The 16310-nt window shown below is 49.2% G+C and overlaps 1 protein-coding gene across 1 annotated transcript in view; it reads left to right on the forward strand.

The window, feature by feature from the left end:
* CORO1C (coronin 1C) overlaps positions 1–15030 on the forward strand; it is a 544511-nt gene extending 529481 nt beyond the window's left edge. The window contains exons 6-12 of the mRNA XM_069081521.1: positions 4905–5086; positions 6996–7115; positions 7688–7792; positions 10311–10456; positions 11751–11808; positions 11891–12139; positions 13034–15030. Of these exons, the coding sequence (XP_068937622.1) occupies positions 4905–5086; positions 6996–7115; positions 7688–7792; positions 10311–10456; positions 11751–11808; positions 11891–12139; positions 13034–13153 (980 nt within the window). The 3' untranslated portion in view covers positions 13154–15030. The remainder of the gene's footprint in view (positions 1–4904; positions 5087–6995; positions 7116–7687; positions 7793–10310; positions 10457–11750; positions 11809–11890; positions 12140–13033) is intronic.
* The last annotated feature ends 1280 nt before the right edge of the window (positions 15031–16310 follow it).

Raw genomic sequence — 16310 nt, forward strand, 5'->3', positions numbered from 1 at the left:
AGGAACCCCAGAGATCTGCTTTTATTTAGATGAAAAATCAAGGCCTGAGCAGGCAGTGGCACCCAGAGTTCCTTTTTTCCAAGTCTCATATGGTGCTTTTCTGTTCCTTTCAGTTTTTATATTCTGTTGTTTAATCTTTTCTTTAAAAAAAAAATATTTATTTTTAGTTTTCAACATTCATTTCCACAAGATTTTGAGTTACAAATTTTTCTCCCTGTCTCTCCCTTACCCCCACCCCAAACTAGCAAGCCTACTGAATACCCCTCCCCTCAAACTGTTTTCTCTTATATCCTCCCCTATCCCCCCCACCCCCAACTTTCTAGTAGGGCAAAATGGATTTCTGTACCCCAGTGCCTGTGTATCTTATTACCCAGTTGCCTGTAACATGTATTAACATTTGTTTTTTGAAACTTTGAGTTCCAGAGTCTTTACCTTCCCTCCTCACCCACCCTCACTGGGAAGACAAGCAGTTCAATATAGGTTGTACATATGTAGTTATGCAAATCATTTCCATAGTAGTTATATTGTGAAAGACTAACTATATTTCCCTCCATCCTATCCCACCTCCCCCACTTACTCTATTTTTTACTTTGACGCTATCCCTTTTCAAAAGTATTTGCTTCTAACTACCCTCTCTCCCAATCTGCCCTCCCTTTTATCAGTGCCACTGCCCCCAATCCTCTTCCCCCTGCTTTCCTGTATGGTAAGATACCCAATTAAATGTGTATTTTATTCCCTTCTTAAGCCAAATTAAATGAGAGTAAGGTTGTCCCCTTTCACTTTCCTGCTCTTCCCCTCCATTGTAACAGTGTTCTCTTGCCTCTTTTATATGACATAATTTACTCTAGTCTATCTCTCCCTTTCTCCTCCCAATATATTTCTCTCTCACGTCTTAATTTTTTGCCTTTTTTTTTTTGGAGGGCAATTGGGGTTAAGTAACTTGCCCAAGGTTACATGGCTAGTTTTTTTTTTGTGTGTGTGTGTTAAGTGTCTGAGGCCAGAACCGAACTCAGGTCCTCCTGACTCTGGGGCCAGCGCTTTACTCACTGCGCCACCTAGCCACCCCTCTTGATTTTATTTTTAAGATATCATCCCTTTATATTCAACTCATCCTGTGCCCTTTGTCTATGTATACATATACACACATATGCACATACTCACATATATATATTTATATACACATGTACTCTCCTATCTATACATATATGTATGGATACATATATGTTCCCTTCAACTGTCCTCATATTGAGAAAAGTCTCATGAGTTACAATTATTGTTTTTCCATGTAGGAATGTAAATAGTTCAACTTCAGTAAGTTCCTTATGATTTCCTTTTCCTGTTTTACCTTCTCATGCTTCTCTTGCTTCTTATAATTGAAAGTCAGATTTTCTGTTCAGCTCTGGTTTTTTCCATCAAGAATGCCTGAAAGCGGGGTGGCCAGGTGGCTCAGTGAGTAAGAGCACCGGCTCCAGTGTCTGGATGACCTGGGGATCAAATCTGGGCTCAGATACTCAGCACCACACCCAGAAATAACTGGCTGTGTAACCTTCAGCAAGTTACTTAACCCCGATTGCTTAAAAAAAAAAAAAAAGAATGCCTGAAAGTCCTCTATTTCATTGAGTGACCATATTTTCCCCTGAAGCATTATACTCAGTTTTGCTGGGTAGGTGATTCTTGATTCTTTTTTTTGGAGGGCAGTTGGGGTTAAGTGACTTGCCTAAGGTCACACGGCTAGTTTTTGTGTTAAGTGTCTGAGGCCGGATTTGAACTCAGGTCCTCCTGACTCCAGGGCTGGTGCTCTACTCAACTGTGCCACCTAGCCGCCCCTGGGGAAGTGATTCTTGGTTTTAATCACCAGCTCCTCTGACCTCCAGAATACATATTCCAAGCCCTTCGATCCTTTAATGTAGAAGCTGCCAGATCTTGTATTATCCTGAATGTGTTTCCACAATAGTAAAATTGTTCCTTCTTGGCTGCTCGTAATATTTTCTCCTTGACCTGGGAACTCTGGCATTTGGCCATGATATTCCTAGGAGTTTTCTTTTTTTTTTTTAAAGCAGTCGGGGTTAAGTAACTTGCTCAAGGTTACATGGCCAGTTATTTCTTGGTGTGGTGCTGAGTATCTGAGCCTGGATTTGATCCAGGTCATCCTGACACTGGAGCCAGTGCTCTTACTCACTGAGCCACCTGGCCACCCCTAAGCAATTGGGGTTAAGTAACTTGCTCAAGGTTACACAGCCAGGTGTTTCTGGGTGGGTGCTAAGTGTCTGAGCCCGGATTTGATCCAGGTCTTCTCAACACTGGAGCTGGTGCTCTTACACGCTGTGCTACCTGGCTGCCCTTAGGAGTTTTCTTTTTGGGATCTTTTTCAGGAGGTGATTGGTGTATTCTTTCAACCTCTGTTTTGCCCTCTGGTTCTAAAACATCAGGGCAGTTTTCTTTGAGAACTTCCTGGAGGATGATTTCTATTTGATCATGGCTTTCAGGTAGTCCAATAATTTTTAAATTATCTCTCCTGGATCTATTTTCCAGGTCAGTGGTTTTTCCCATTAGATATTTCACATTGCCCTCTATTTGTTCATTTGTTTAGATCTATTTTATGGTATGTTGATTTCTCATAGTCGTTAGCTTTAAATTGCTCCAATCTAATTTTGAAGAAATTATTCTCTTCAGTGAGTTTTTGAAATTCCTTTTCCATCTGGCAAATTCAGCTTTTTAAGGAATTCTTCTCCTCATTGGCTTTTTGGGTCTCTTTTGCCATTTGAGTTAGTCTATTTTTTAAGGTGTTATTTTCTTCAGTATTTTTTTGGGTCTCCTTTAGCAGGCTGTTGACTTGCTTTTCATGGTTTTCTGGTATCATTCTTCTTTCTCTTCCCAGTTTTTCCTCCACTTCTCTTAATTGATTTTCAAAATCCTTGTTGAGCTCCTCCCTGGCTTATGACCAGTTCATATTTTCCTTAGAAGCTTTTGATGTAGGAGTTCCGGCTGCATTGTCCTCTTCCAGTTCCATGCTTTGATCCTTTGTGTTCCCAAAAAAGGATTGTATGGTCTGATTGCACTTCCTTATCTTGCCACTTACATGACTGTTGAGCTCTTTGCCATGGTGGAACTCTGCTTACAGAATGGAGAGAGCTTTGTCCCACATCGCTGGGGTTTTTACAGCTGCCAGACCTATTAGTTGGGTGCCCTCTCAACAGCCCCCACAAGCTCTGGCTTACTGGCCACATACCCCAGGACCACCACCCAAGACCATGAACCAGATCCAGGCACGTCAAAGCAGGAGCGATTACCCTCTGAATGGTCACTCGGTCCCCCTACAATCTTCAGGCCAGGAGCTCTGAAAGCAGCCACATGGCACTTCTGCGCCTCCTGCCACTTCTCACCCTGGGGGCAGGGGCTAGATCAGTTTTCCTTCACCCTTACAACAGAGTTCTCCACTGACCTTTTACTTTGTCTTTGGCATTTATGGATTGAGGAGTCTGGAAACTGCCACAGCTGCTGGTGATTCAGTGTCCTGAAGACTGCCCTGGCCAGTCTTTGCACCGGTCGGGGCTGCCCTGGGGCCGAAACCTCGGCTCACTGTGGACTGCATTCAGCTCCCAGCTTGCTGCAATAGACCTTTTCTGTCAGCCTGCCAGGCTGCCTTCAGCAGAAGATTTGTTTCTCTCTGTTTATTTGTGGGTTCTAAGTCATTTTTTCACAGATATTAGAGATGGCTGAAGCTGGAGTCCATGCCAAGTTTGTGCTTTGGCTTCGCCATCTTGGCTCCACCCCTGCTTAGCCTTTTTTGAGAAAGACAATACATGAGATATAGATGAAGAGCCCATGGTGAGTCTCGGGGGATGTCCTGGGCTTGGCCCAGACACTCGGTCTAAAAAGAAGAACAAGAACTCCATCCTGGCCCTTGCCTTGTCTTTGGTGACCTTTTAGGTCAGATGGGCAAGTGTCGGTCTGAAGCTCTGCTCCTTCTGACGAGCAGCAGAAGTCCATGGTCGGCTCTCAGGCCCCTCTCCAGACTCCAGCCTCTTCGTCCATTTAGCCTTTAGGCTGAGAGCCCAGTGAGTCACACTGATTCATACTGTGTTACAGAGCAAGCATAATGCACAGTGAGCAAATAATGCCATGGTCACTGCCCCGTATCCCAACAGCAGCAGACTCTTCAGCTCTTCTCAGGCATTCTCCAAGTGCTTGTCAGTCAAGACAGCTCAGAGTTGCTTTTTTCCTTGGGGCATCTGTATTGACAGTTCCAGATGAATTAATTTTGGGGTTCTCATCAGCCTACTCCTTCTCTGTTTGAAGATAAAAATCCATGATGAATCAAAAATCAGACAGTTGTGTAGATTTTGTCTTTGATTTATTCTTGGGAATAACTGATCCCAGGCCTCATTTGGAGTGTCATCATGGATTGAGATCCCCAATCCCTTTGCTGAGTGGTTTAAAATGGTTGTTCAATCCCTGCATGTGTATGCATGTATACATGCATGTGCACATACATACATTCTTAGCACTCCAACATTTCTTTTACTCTGAAAATAAAACTTGCTTTCTCATAAAACAAAAATAACTGCTTTAGTCATTCAAGAACCATCCACCTAAGTTAATAAAAAATTGGGTGGTTTAGGGTGTTGCTGGCTTTGCCTTCCCTAGGATCATTGTTTATTGGTTGGTTTTGAGCCCTTAATAACCAGAACAACAGAATTAGAAGTGATGGGAAAAGACCTTAGACATATCTAGTTCATACTGTTCATTTTTGCAGCTTGGGAAATGGAGGCACAGAGCCTGGTGATGGAACCAGGTTTGGTCAGCCAGCCCCTTCTCCTCTTCAGTGCCTTTAACTGCCCTGTTCTGCTGGGGGCTTCCAACAGGTGTGTTTACTCTTTAATGGAAGATGGTTCTTCCTTCAGGTTGTGACAATGCCATCATCATCTGGAACGTGGGGACAGGGGAGGCCCTCATAAACCTGGACGACATGCACTCAGACATGATCTATAACGTGAGCTGGAACAGAAATGGCAGCCTGATATGTACGGCCTCCAAAGACAAAAAAGTGAGAGTGATCGATCCCAGGAAGCAAGAGATCGTGGCTGTGAGTACTGGGGGGGCTGGGGCTCCACGTTTTGAGACGAGTTCATAATGACCCTTTTTGTTTTTTTCTTGCCATTTTTAATGGATACTTCCCAGTAAACAATCTCCCCTTAGTACTTTCCCATTTAAAAAGGTCAGTTAAACTACCTAGTATGATGATGGCCGCCATCAGCACCTATCATCATTGTCATCATCATCATAATGCAGGCGGAGGCCGGCCTGAGAGACGGCCAAGCTGTCCTCCCCCAGCGTGCGGTCTCCATCCTGTGGTATGATTATACCTCCTGGCTTCCCTACTCCAGGCCGAGGATATTGTGGACATCTGAAATGCTAGGCAGTCGGGGCACTCTCAGCACGCTCTTGACTCTTTTACTTAAAGGTTTATTCATGTCTTGTTTTTGCCTTTTAATCATTTCCAACAAAGTCAACCTACCTCCCAACTGAAACCCCCATCCCTCAGCCCCAAAGAAAACCATTTGATGGGAGAAAAATAACCCCCCCATATCTTCAGACCCCCAGCAGGAGGGCGCCTAGATCTGCTGACACCGGTTCATTTGGTCTCATTAGCACCATTGTGTTTGTGTTCCTTCTGGGACTAGTGTTTGTGTTCCTTCTGGGACTACAAGCTTTGCTCAGTTCCATCCTGCACCAGTTCTCCTGAACTTGCTTTGCCTCCCTGAATGCCTTGTTCTGCCAGCGCAGTTATCTTCTGTTGGCTATCTTTCTGTATGTCCCCTGATTGAGGCCCGCCTGCTCTGACCCTTCCTCTGGGCCCTTTCTTTCTGCCTCTGACACCTTTGGATCCCTACATCAGGGGTGGGAGTTTCTGTTGATGTTTCTGACATAATTGCAAGTTGTTTACAGAATGGTTGGACTAATTTGCTGCAGTGTGTGACTGGCCTGTGTATAACCATAGCTCTTCCATGATTGACTGTTAAATGTCTTTGCCCCATATCTTGGTAAAGTTGCACCAAACAGAAGGAAACAAATAAACTATGCCACCTGTTAAGAGGAATTCATTAGTGCTGTTGGCCACCCCAAGTTCACTGGGCCCTGGGACAGTGCTGGGTGGTCTCTGTTTTTTGTGGCTTGGTGTAGTGGCAATCACATTGGCATACTGAAGATGGCTGCTAGCACAGGTTCTTAGATCTGCTTTACTAGGAAAGAGAGCTGTTTAAGGGGTCAGCAGTCTTTTTAATTACATTCATTACTTCAGGGGAAAAATCAGCACCTTGAACTTTGGAGAAAATCTGAACAAAGAAAATAGAAAAAATACAAGCAGAGAAATAAAGACCAACAGATTGTCTGAGAAATTAGCACAGATCAAGACAGATCCAACTGTCTGACCTAGGCAGTACCTACCTAATTACCAGAGAGAGACATCTGGGTTTTCCTTATTAGGAGAGGGGGACTCCTTAATAGCTACCCAGTCTCCTCTGGCCAAATCACACAAATGCTCTTCTAGTGAGTGAGCCCCCAAAGCAGAATGCCAACCTCAGAGTTTATGTGCACTTCTCAGAGCCAGAGAGCATCGTAACCTTCGTGACTCAGTGTCTAATTAGAAGTTAACAAAAGGTGTGAAAGCCTTCCTGCAAGCAAGCCTCCCTTAAGGAAGCTCCCCTTCATGGGCTCCAGGTGAGGCCTCTTAATGGGTGGGGATGATCTTTTATGCCATCCACGTTGCACTTGTCTGCTCTGCTTTCACTAGGCTGAACAGCAGCAACGTCTTTGGGAGTCTCATCATTCATAGCTAGTTTGTCTCGGCAGAGCTGCGTTGGATTTCTCTCCCCCATCATGCCGTCTTTTATGGCAAACTCAGCTTGGGCAGAGCCTTTCTCTGTTGATCACACATTCCCCCAGGGCAGCTGTTTCAGGGAGTGTCTTGATTTTTCTTGGTGAATGTGTTTCAGGAGAAGGAAAAGGCACATGAAGGAGCCCGGCCCATGAGAGCCATCTTTTTGGCGGATGGCAATGTCTTCACCACTGGGTTCAGCCGCATGAGTGAACGTCAGCTCGCCCTCTGGAATCCGGTAGGACCATTCCCAGGCCTGGTGTTTGCCCTGCCTCTTACCATTGACTTAAGCAGGAACCTGCCAAGTCCCCTGGTCCAGCCCCCCACAGCATCTCCAGAAAAAACAAAACTCCTTGGCATCACAGACCCTTTGGTCTCTATCCCCTAGCACCTAGCGCATAGAACCAGCATTTATTAGCAGAGCACTTTATTGCAGAAAATTGTGTTAAATTAGCTGAATGGTGAGGCCCTTTTTACTAGTCCTGGCAAAGTGGTCATTCATCTGTGCCTGACTCAGTGATGAAGGACTCACTACCTGCCCTCTACTGTGGCCAGTCAGAGCTGGGCTCGGTAATGTGCATGAATATAGAATTAGGAGAAGCTCAAGGCCATCTGGTCCTGCTGGCTCCTGTCATAGATGAAGGAGCTGTGGCTGAGAGAAGGAGACAGGGTCCCAGATTTCAGTCTGATTCCTCTCTTGCATGAGAATTCTTTCCATACTTGAAGTCTGCCCTCATGCTTCCACTAGTCTTCTCTAGCTAAGAGTGTGGTGTCTTAATATCAACCTTTAAACTTCACATTTACTTGCAGAAAAACATGCAAGAACCCATTGCCCTTCATGAAATGGATACCAGCAATGGTGTGTTACTGCCCTTCTATGACCCTGACACCAGCATCATCTACTTATGTGGGAAGGTAATGAGCGCCATGCGCGTTGTCATTGTGAGGTTTACTCATGGTTGGTGTCTCAGATGAGTCAGCTTGGAAGGGAAAGGCAGGAGGGGAGGGTTGTGGTGGCGCACTTGGCAGTGCCCCGTGTATCTTCACTACTGATGGTCCCAGTGGAACAGAGGGAGGGCTCCATCTGTCACACATGGCGCAGGGATCCATTGCTTGGCCCTGGGGCAGCCTTTCCTGCTGACAACGTTGCATCCTGTTACATCAGGTGTTTCTCTGGAGAATAACACGTGTGTGGGTTGCTTCGTGGTGTCCCAGTGACCAGACAAAACCAGAAGCATTTAGTGAGTGCTGGACTGGGCACAGGGGCCCTGCCTTCAAGGAGCTGACATTCTAATGGAGAAAGGCCACATGTGAAGAGGGGGAGCCGAAAGGGCGACGAGGATGATGAAAGTGCCCAGACAGGGGGGTGCAGGGCTTGAATCTAGAGAGTCAGTGAAGGATGACTGACCTGAGCTCCTCTCCAAAAATGGGGGCACCAAAAAAACTGACCCGTGAGAGAAGGGGCCCAGCATGGTAAGGGGTGTGGAGAGCCCAGGCACTGAAGGTGGTTCCACGGTGAGGCATGGGAATGGAAGTGCCTAGAATCAGAAACATAGCCAGGAGGGGAATGGCCCTAGATTTGGGAAGGTCTGACTTCTAATCCTACTTCAGGCCCTTATTAGAGAGGAGACCCTGGGCAAGTCATTTTACAGTTGTCTGCCTCAGTCTCTTCATCTCTAAAATGGGATAATAATAGCACCTACTTCCCAGGGTTGTTGTGAGAGTCAAGTAAGATAATTTATACAAAAGGGTTTTTTGGGGGGGTTATTTGTTTTTTTGAGGGAAGAAGGCAAGGCAGTTGGGGTTAAGTGACTTGCCCAAGGTCACACAGCTAGTTAAGTATCAAATGTCTGAGGCCAGATTTGCACTCAAGGGCTGGTGCTCTGTTCACCTCGCCCTCCCTAGCTGCCCCTACACAAAGCACTTTGCAAACCTTAGAAACCCACAGATGTGTGAGCTGTGATATTAAAGACTTGTTTGCCATCTGGGTGAGCTGTGGCTCTCTTCTTTTTCTTTAAACCAGAAGTTCATTCTTCCCAGTCCCAGCAGCTCATCCCTTGCTGTTAGCAGGTCCCCTTCTGTAGCTGGGGGCCTGATGGTCTCTGCTCCTTTCTTTTCATGGATGACTGAGTGTGCCACATACTGGCTCGCATTTTTTCAGGGGCCCCTCTGTTTATCTCTGGAAAGGCTAATTACCTTTATTAAGTGCTTGTGCCTGAACTTGGCTACCCCAGACTTCACCAGCCGCACAGCCCAAGACGAACAGTTTCTCACACATCTTAATGATTTGTTGGGAAAGTATTCTTAATGTGCTTTTTGGAAGTATTAAAAGCTGCTGTGTGCCGGGCTCCGTGACAAACCCTGGGACAAGGAGCTGACAAGGGACGGAGGGCCGGGGCTTCTTCCTTCCTCTGTTGCTGCAGAGCCTCTCCCCTGGGATCCTCAGCAGGCTTAGGCTTATTCATGTCTGGCAGGAGCTCCCCTCTCCTCCCCTTCTCTGTGCCCTTCCATTCCTGCCCCCTCACTGTCCAGATCACTTTTTGGTTGATCACACCAGCTGCTTAGAGGCCTTGAGGGGAGTCCCTGCTCTAAACTTGATTCAGTGCATCAGCTTAAATAAGATGAGCCTCAGGTTTTAGATCTGTAAAATAGGGGTGATAATGACAGTAAGTAAGTTCCCGTTAGTTACGTGAGGCTGATCTATCTGCGGGTTGTGCTCCTGGGCTTCCAGAACAGGGATGGTCTGATCATACCTCCCATCCACTTTGAATTTCTCTTTGTGGGCTGATGTTTCATCCTCTTTATTTTGGAAGCCCTAGATGGAAATTGAACTCCAGTACAAAACTCTTATCTTGGAATCAGGTAGTGTGTGTAGTATGGTGGTAATCCGCTCCCTGAATTTCCCTCCATGCCCTGGCCTGAGTCAACCTGTGGAAGAAAACTGTATCCTTTCTTCTTTCACCTGAAGCACATGGAGGGCATTCTACCAAAGTATTGCTTTTTAGATAATTCTGGAGACTCTCCTGACGGGAATGTCAGTGTCGGTCCAGTTTACCCTGGGCACGAATCCCCTGTCTAGCACCCCTGGCCCAGGATGGGCCTCTTGCAGCGTCTGCCTCTGCTCTCCTTCCACCCTCAGCCCTGAGCTGAGTGGCCAAGCAGGACACTTCCTCTTCCATGGGACCAGCCACGATTGTCCTTTTCTTTTTTTAAAGACAGGAAACGTGTCCTGCCCTGACTTTGCTATCCTGCAGGCTCAGAGTCTGTGTGCTGCCTCCGGTCAGCCCTTGGGCAGCCCGGTTCCAAGCCTCTTCCCTGAGGACAGGCCTGGGCTGACCTGGCGCTGCCGGATAGGAAGAAGAGGCAGCCGGTGTTTGGGGGCAGGGCTGTCATCCACTGTTGGGTCCGATGACCTCTCGTTGCCTTTCCACAGGGTGACAGCAGCATCCGTTATTTTGAGATTACGGACGAATCCCCCTACGTCCACTACCTCAACACGTTCAGCAGCAAAGAGCCTCAGCGGGGCATGGGCTACATGCCCAAGCGGGGGCTCGACGTCAACAAGTGTGAGATTGCCAGGTGAGGCTGCTGGGGCACCGTGGCCACACGCTGTGGGATCTTCTCGTCTCAGTTCAGTTAGTCCCATGCCAGAATTCTGCTCTGCCTCCTTGGGTGGACTCCTGTTTTTGAGCCTGAGCTCACGAGACATTGGGTACCAGTGCTTTGCCCGGTGCGCTGGGCAGGGTGGGTGGGGTGGGGTGGGGTAGGCCTGCTCCTCGGCCTTACACGGCACCCCTATGTGTGTGGGCTCTGGGCTGAGCAGCTTACAGCGATTGTCTCTGGGAGGTGAGGGCTGTTATCATCTCCATTCTACAGATGTGGAAACTGAGGCAGGCAGGTTACAGCCCCAGTCTTGGCGTGTTCTGTCCTTTGTGGCACCAGCTGCCTTTTGTACTCAGATAAAGTAGGGACACTGATCAGTGTGATGCCCATTCAACCCAAAAGTGCCGTGGATAGAGGAGCAGGCTTGGAGGCAGGAGGACCTCTGGCCTCACATGCTAGGTGTGACACTCTGTAAGTCCCTTTATCTCTGTCTGCCTCAGTTTCCCCATCTACCGATGGGACTGACAAGGCCTGCCTCCTAGGCTGGAGCATTTGTGAAGTACTTTTCCATATTTAAAGCACCAGATAAATGGTGGCTCTTTGAATAGAAAGTGAGCGGGCGAGTCAGGCTGGCCAGGAGTGTCTCAATTCAGGGTCCATGGATATGGGCTGAGGGCTTGGTTCTAGGTGCCGTCAGCAGGATGAGAGCTAGGTATATGTTCCCACCCTGCTGGCCTGAACCCTGGCCCCGCGTAGACTTCCTGATGGATTCAGCCAGTGTTTCAGCTGGATCCTTACCGCCTGAGAGCGGCTTTGGGCTGGGAGTTGTGTGGCATGATTCAGGATTGATGGCAGGTAGGAGTGGGCACAGAGTCCTCAGCCTGCCTGGGAGGTGCCTAGCAGAAGATCACGCTTTGGGCGTGGGATGCCGTTTACCTCATCCACAGCCCATGTAAAAGCGGTGCTGTCCCACGGAAGGCATTTTTTTTGCACCCCTTTTTAGGCATCAGTGTCGTTTCCCTGTGCGCATTGCTGGGGGTGGCCCTGGAGGGCTCTGGCAGTCAGGATGAATGGATCACTGGGGTTTGATTTAGTGCTTGAGCAGCACAAGGCTTTGTAGAGATCTTGGATTTGGAGCCGCAGCTCCGTGCTCCCTCACTTACCGTCTGTGGGATGGGAATAGCGCTAGTGCCAGCCTCGGTCCCCCTCCCAGCGTGGCGGGAGCGTCAGCCTCCATTTCTTTAACGTCCTCCTTTTCCTTTCTTTGAAGATTCTTCAAACTCCATGAGAGGAAGTGTGAGCCCATTATCATGACTGTTCCAAGGAAGGTAAGGGGACTGTTTTCCAGGCAGTGGCTATAAAAATGCACCCCGCCTCGCCTCTTGGCTCACCCGCTTTGCTCTCTTGCAGTCAGACCTTTTCCAGGATGACCTGTATCCTGACACCGCAGGACCTGAGGCCTCACTGGAGGCAGAGGAATGGTTCGAGGGCAAGAACGCCGACCCGCTCCTCATTTCCCTGAAACACGGCTACGTTCCTGGCAAGAACCGTGACCTCAAGGTGGTCAAGAAGAACCTGCTGGACAACAAGCCCGCAGTCAACAAGAAGGGCGGCCTGATGGGCCCCGCCAAGGGAGTGGCCGACGGTGTTGGCGCCATGGTGAGTGGAAGGGAGTGGCTGGTGGCGGTGGCACCATGGGCAGCAGGGCTTGGCGCCTGGTGTGCCCCCAGCCCCACTCCCTTAAACATGAGAGCTGGAAGTGAGCTTGGGCGGGCTAAGTCCAACCCCCTCATGTCAGAGGCAGGCAGTGGTGAAGTGAGCCTGGCACATCTGAGCCGCTTCAGAAATAGTTGGCATCTTTGTAAAGCATCAGAGCTGTTGGTTAAATTGAATCGTCCTGGTGCTCGGGAGGTGCATTCCCTTTGTGTGAGAGATCTGAAAGGAGCCTGAGGAAACCCTTTAAAGGGTGAGCTGGGTGGGCACAGTATGTCTTATGGGCTGTGGCCCCCCAGGGAGCAGCCTCTTACGTACTGGTGTTCTGGTGTGAGTGACGCCTGCCTCTGAGAAGTGGGAGGCTCCAGGAGAGAGAGGGGGCTTGGGGGAGTAGCCCCAGCTCTGCCGCTGTGAATCCTGTCCAGGAGCTCTCCTTTTCCCCAGTGCCTTTGCTCCCTCTGCGCCTGCCCTCCTGGGAGCTTGGGCATTGCGATAGGCCTGCAGATGGGCTGCAGCCCCCTGCTGAGGAGCCTCGTGACTGGTGTCCCAGTCTTGAAGGCCTGAAGAAGCCTTGGATGGGGCAAAGCTCCTGATCCACTTTGGGAGAGGCCTTGCAGGAAGGAGAGCCGGAGTGTGGGGGGAGAAGCGGGACAAGAATCACGGGTGCAGCTCTGGCCCCTTTGGGGAGGCGCTGCTGTTAGAAACGAAGCCGCGTTCCTGGAATTCCCAAGGCTCTGTCTCCTAAGTTTCAGGAGTATGGCTTTCTCCCCATCTTAGATCAGGCTCATTGGACCCCTGGTGCTCAGGTGCCCTCACGAGCTTTCCTTTCTTCTTCCTTAGCAAAACGAGGCCAAATTGGATGAAATCCTCCGAGAGATCAAGTCTATCAAAGACACTATCTGCCACCAGGATGAGCGCATTTCCAGGCTGGAACAGCAGGTGGCCAAGATTGCCGCGTGAAGGCGGCAGAGCAGGCAGCGGGAGGGAGGCGGGAGGCAGCTGCCAGCCGCAAGCCGGGTGGGCCACGCACAGAGCTGCTGTCTCAGGCTCAGGCGGAGCTCTGTTGAAAGCCTCTCCCTCGTTTTAAGTGTTCTGTGACTTTGTTGGACTTGAAAGAAACAAAAAAAAAAAGTGCTACTTTTAAAGCTCCAGATCTTCTGAATTTTGGAAGCCCGAGCATTCAGAGTCAGTGCTGTACCCAGGCCTCTTTGTCATTCTTGTCGTCGTCGTTGCAGAGTGGGGACCAGCGGGCGCCGCGCCGCTCTCAAGTCTGTTTTTTAAACTTGCCAAAACCCAAAGGAGCTTTCTTTCCCTCTGTATTTTGCTACTTTGCAGTATTTGTGTGTGTGTGTTTTTCCTTAATTGGAAAGGGACAGCACTGTGTATGTTCATAAAATGAAGATAAAACATTATTTTATATAAACATTCAGAGCAGTAGCTGCTTTGTGCTGCCCTGTCTGTGGCATGAAGGGAGTCAGGGAGGGAAGCCTTGAACAATCCTGAGAGCGGATCCCCGCCACTCTTCCCCTTCTTGTTTCCCTCGGTGTGAAGCCAGGCTCCTATTCCCCTTCTCCCTCCTCCTAGACACTGGGCAATTTTACCATCGTGCGGTTGGACTTGGTGTTTGGTCGTCCCAGGCCTCAGGCTCTGGGGAGGCAGCTCTGTCCAGACTGGTGTGGCGCTGGCGTCTTGGCCGTTTCTTACTTGAAGCATCGTGTTTTCAGGTTTGGGTGTGGCTGCCCCAGGACAAGGCCATGGGCATGCAGTGACTTTCTCTGTGCCCCTGCCCCCTGCTGGGCACCAGCCCCATGAAGCTCAGCAGGGGAGCATGGATCTTATGGTCCGGCCTTTTCTGTGGTTTCCCAGGGCTTGCTCTGATGCCTTGCCAGAGGAAAAAAAAGATTGTCTTTCCACTAACAAAGCTCCCTTCCCTTTGCGAAGTCCACACATACAAAATGACTGTACTCAGGGCCCCCCTCCCCGCATTTTGTTCTCCCTCCCTCTATTTCAGACTTACTTTCTTTCCATTTAGCTTGTGAGACCCATGGACAGATGGTGCTTGGTGCATGTTGAAGTGAGTGGTCTGGTAGCTGGGGTCCAGTTGGGCTCCTCCTTTGGCCCTTCTGCCCATACCCGGGGCTGCCCCTTTACTTCCCACAGCCCTGTATGAGCTGGTACGCTCCACTGTCTCATGTCTAGCGTCAGGCTTCTGTGGAAGGACGGAGTGTCTCTGGTTGGATGTGGAAAGTGACAGCGGGATGGTGCAGGGAACTTCTGTGGCCAGTAGTGTGTTGGTGGGGAGAGAGCCCTAGGTCTGAGCAGAAGAGGACGGTGGGAATTGGCCAGACTGGCTTTGTGGCTTTGGCGCCAGTGATGGGAAGGCCGGCCCCAGAGTTTGAGGGCGTCCAGATGTGTGGTGTTTTCCCCCTTTTGTATGGAAGTGGATAATGAGATGTGTAAAAGAAAAGCCGTCGTTGCAGCGACTCGTGCAGAGAGCTGTGTGTTGTTCATCCACGGTCTTCCAAGACCCTGGGCACAGACCTGATTGCTAAAGGTGGTGGCAGGGTGCTGGGCGTGTCGTTCTGAGGTGGGAAGAGGGCAAGGAAAAGTCATTCTGATTGTCGTTTGTTGCTTGTGTCTTATTTAAGTGAATGGATGCCTGACTGGGCACCTGCAGGGTCAGTGCCTGAAGCTGGGGGGTGGGCAGGGGGGTGGCTGCCGTGATAGCCCAGAGGAGAACCAGTGAATTATTCCACGATCGGCTCTTATAGAGCGGCCATAGTATTCTGTCAAAATATTTGCTTCCATTTTCAACGATAAAATCATTGATTACAAAATTGTCTCCGTGTTTATTTCCTGCCCTGACTTTGATTTTGTGGCGGCTCTCTGTGTTCTGTTTCCCAAAGCTTCTCTCTCAGAATTGTTGCACTGAGAAGACTGACTGCGCAAGAGGCAGAGGCAGGAGAGACAGAGAGAGAGTGTGTGTCTGTCGCAGTAGGGTCAAGCAGACATCAAATAGGAATTGGTGGCTCTTCTTTGGACAACAGGGAGACTGAGGCCCAGTGTCCAAGGCCTTGCTGCAGAACTGGCAGTGGGGGCAATAAAGGCCTGCCCTGCCCCTCTCACCCAGGCTGCTTAAGAGTATACTGACAGGGGAGGGATGCAAGTCCTGCCTGTTTCCTCATTCATAAAAATGGGTTTGGGCCAGGCCTCTTAAGGTTTGAACAAGGATCCAATGAGAGGAAGGACCATGGGATGTTTTTTTGTTCCTACAGAGGATTTTTAGCAAGGTGGGGTGGGCTTTTCCCCTGGCACTTTCCATGGAGTCTCCCAGAAAAGGACTTAGCAGAATGCCTTTCCCCCACCACCCAACTTGTTTCTGGTTTTGATGGGATGACCATCAGTAAAAATATCGCATGCCTTCTCAGGAGAACATGTTCCTGGGTGATGGTGTTGGTACCACGGTGGCCTTGAGGGAAGGGTCTGACAGGACCTGCCGTGCAGCCTGTGACTCCGTGGGAGGGTGGGTGGGAAGCCCCTTGGCTCTGTGCCAGTCGGCCTTGTCGGAGGAGAGGAACCTACTCATGATTAGCAGCAGACGGTCAGGCAGACTTTGTCTGGGGAGCACTTCATGTTTTAAAGCTTACTTCCTTTGCCATCTTCAGACTCCTCCTCTATTAAAAGGCTGTTCTGCCAGTGCTTTTTTGTGTCTGCTTTTTAGGAACTATTAACTTCAAGGGCCTCTTAATCAGATAGTGTCCTAATAAATAGGCAGTGAGTGCCTTCACTCTTTAAATGCATTTTCCCCCAAATCGGTTATTGCTGTAGGACCAATCACAGGCGCACAGAATTTAGAAGAGAATGCAGGAGTGACCTAACCTTCATTTGAGGGAGATCTGAGATAAGGACGCTGAGGCCCAAAGAAGGGAGTTGAACTAAACTTGGGCTACCAGGGTTATTACATGGGTCGAGAGGACCAGTGGCCTCAGCGGAGTGATGTCTAGACTTGCAAGTGAATTGGATGTAAGTGAGGAAGGGCTGTGTAAAGTCATCAGCCTCACTCTCTAGTGGGAAATCTGGGCCTTTTTAAGAAGGTAAAGGCTTCCCCAGGTCTCCA

The sequence above is a fragment of the Petaurus breviceps genome, unplaced genomic scaffold, assembly GCF_028583685.1.
Source record: "Petaurus breviceps papuanus isolate PSGF00001 unplaced genomic scaffold, PetGlider_PUasm1.0 99, whole genome shotgun sequence".
In the NCBI taxonomy this organism is placed as follows: Eukaryota; Metazoa; Chordata; class Mammalia; order Diprotodontia; family Petauridae; genus Petaurus; species Petaurus breviceps.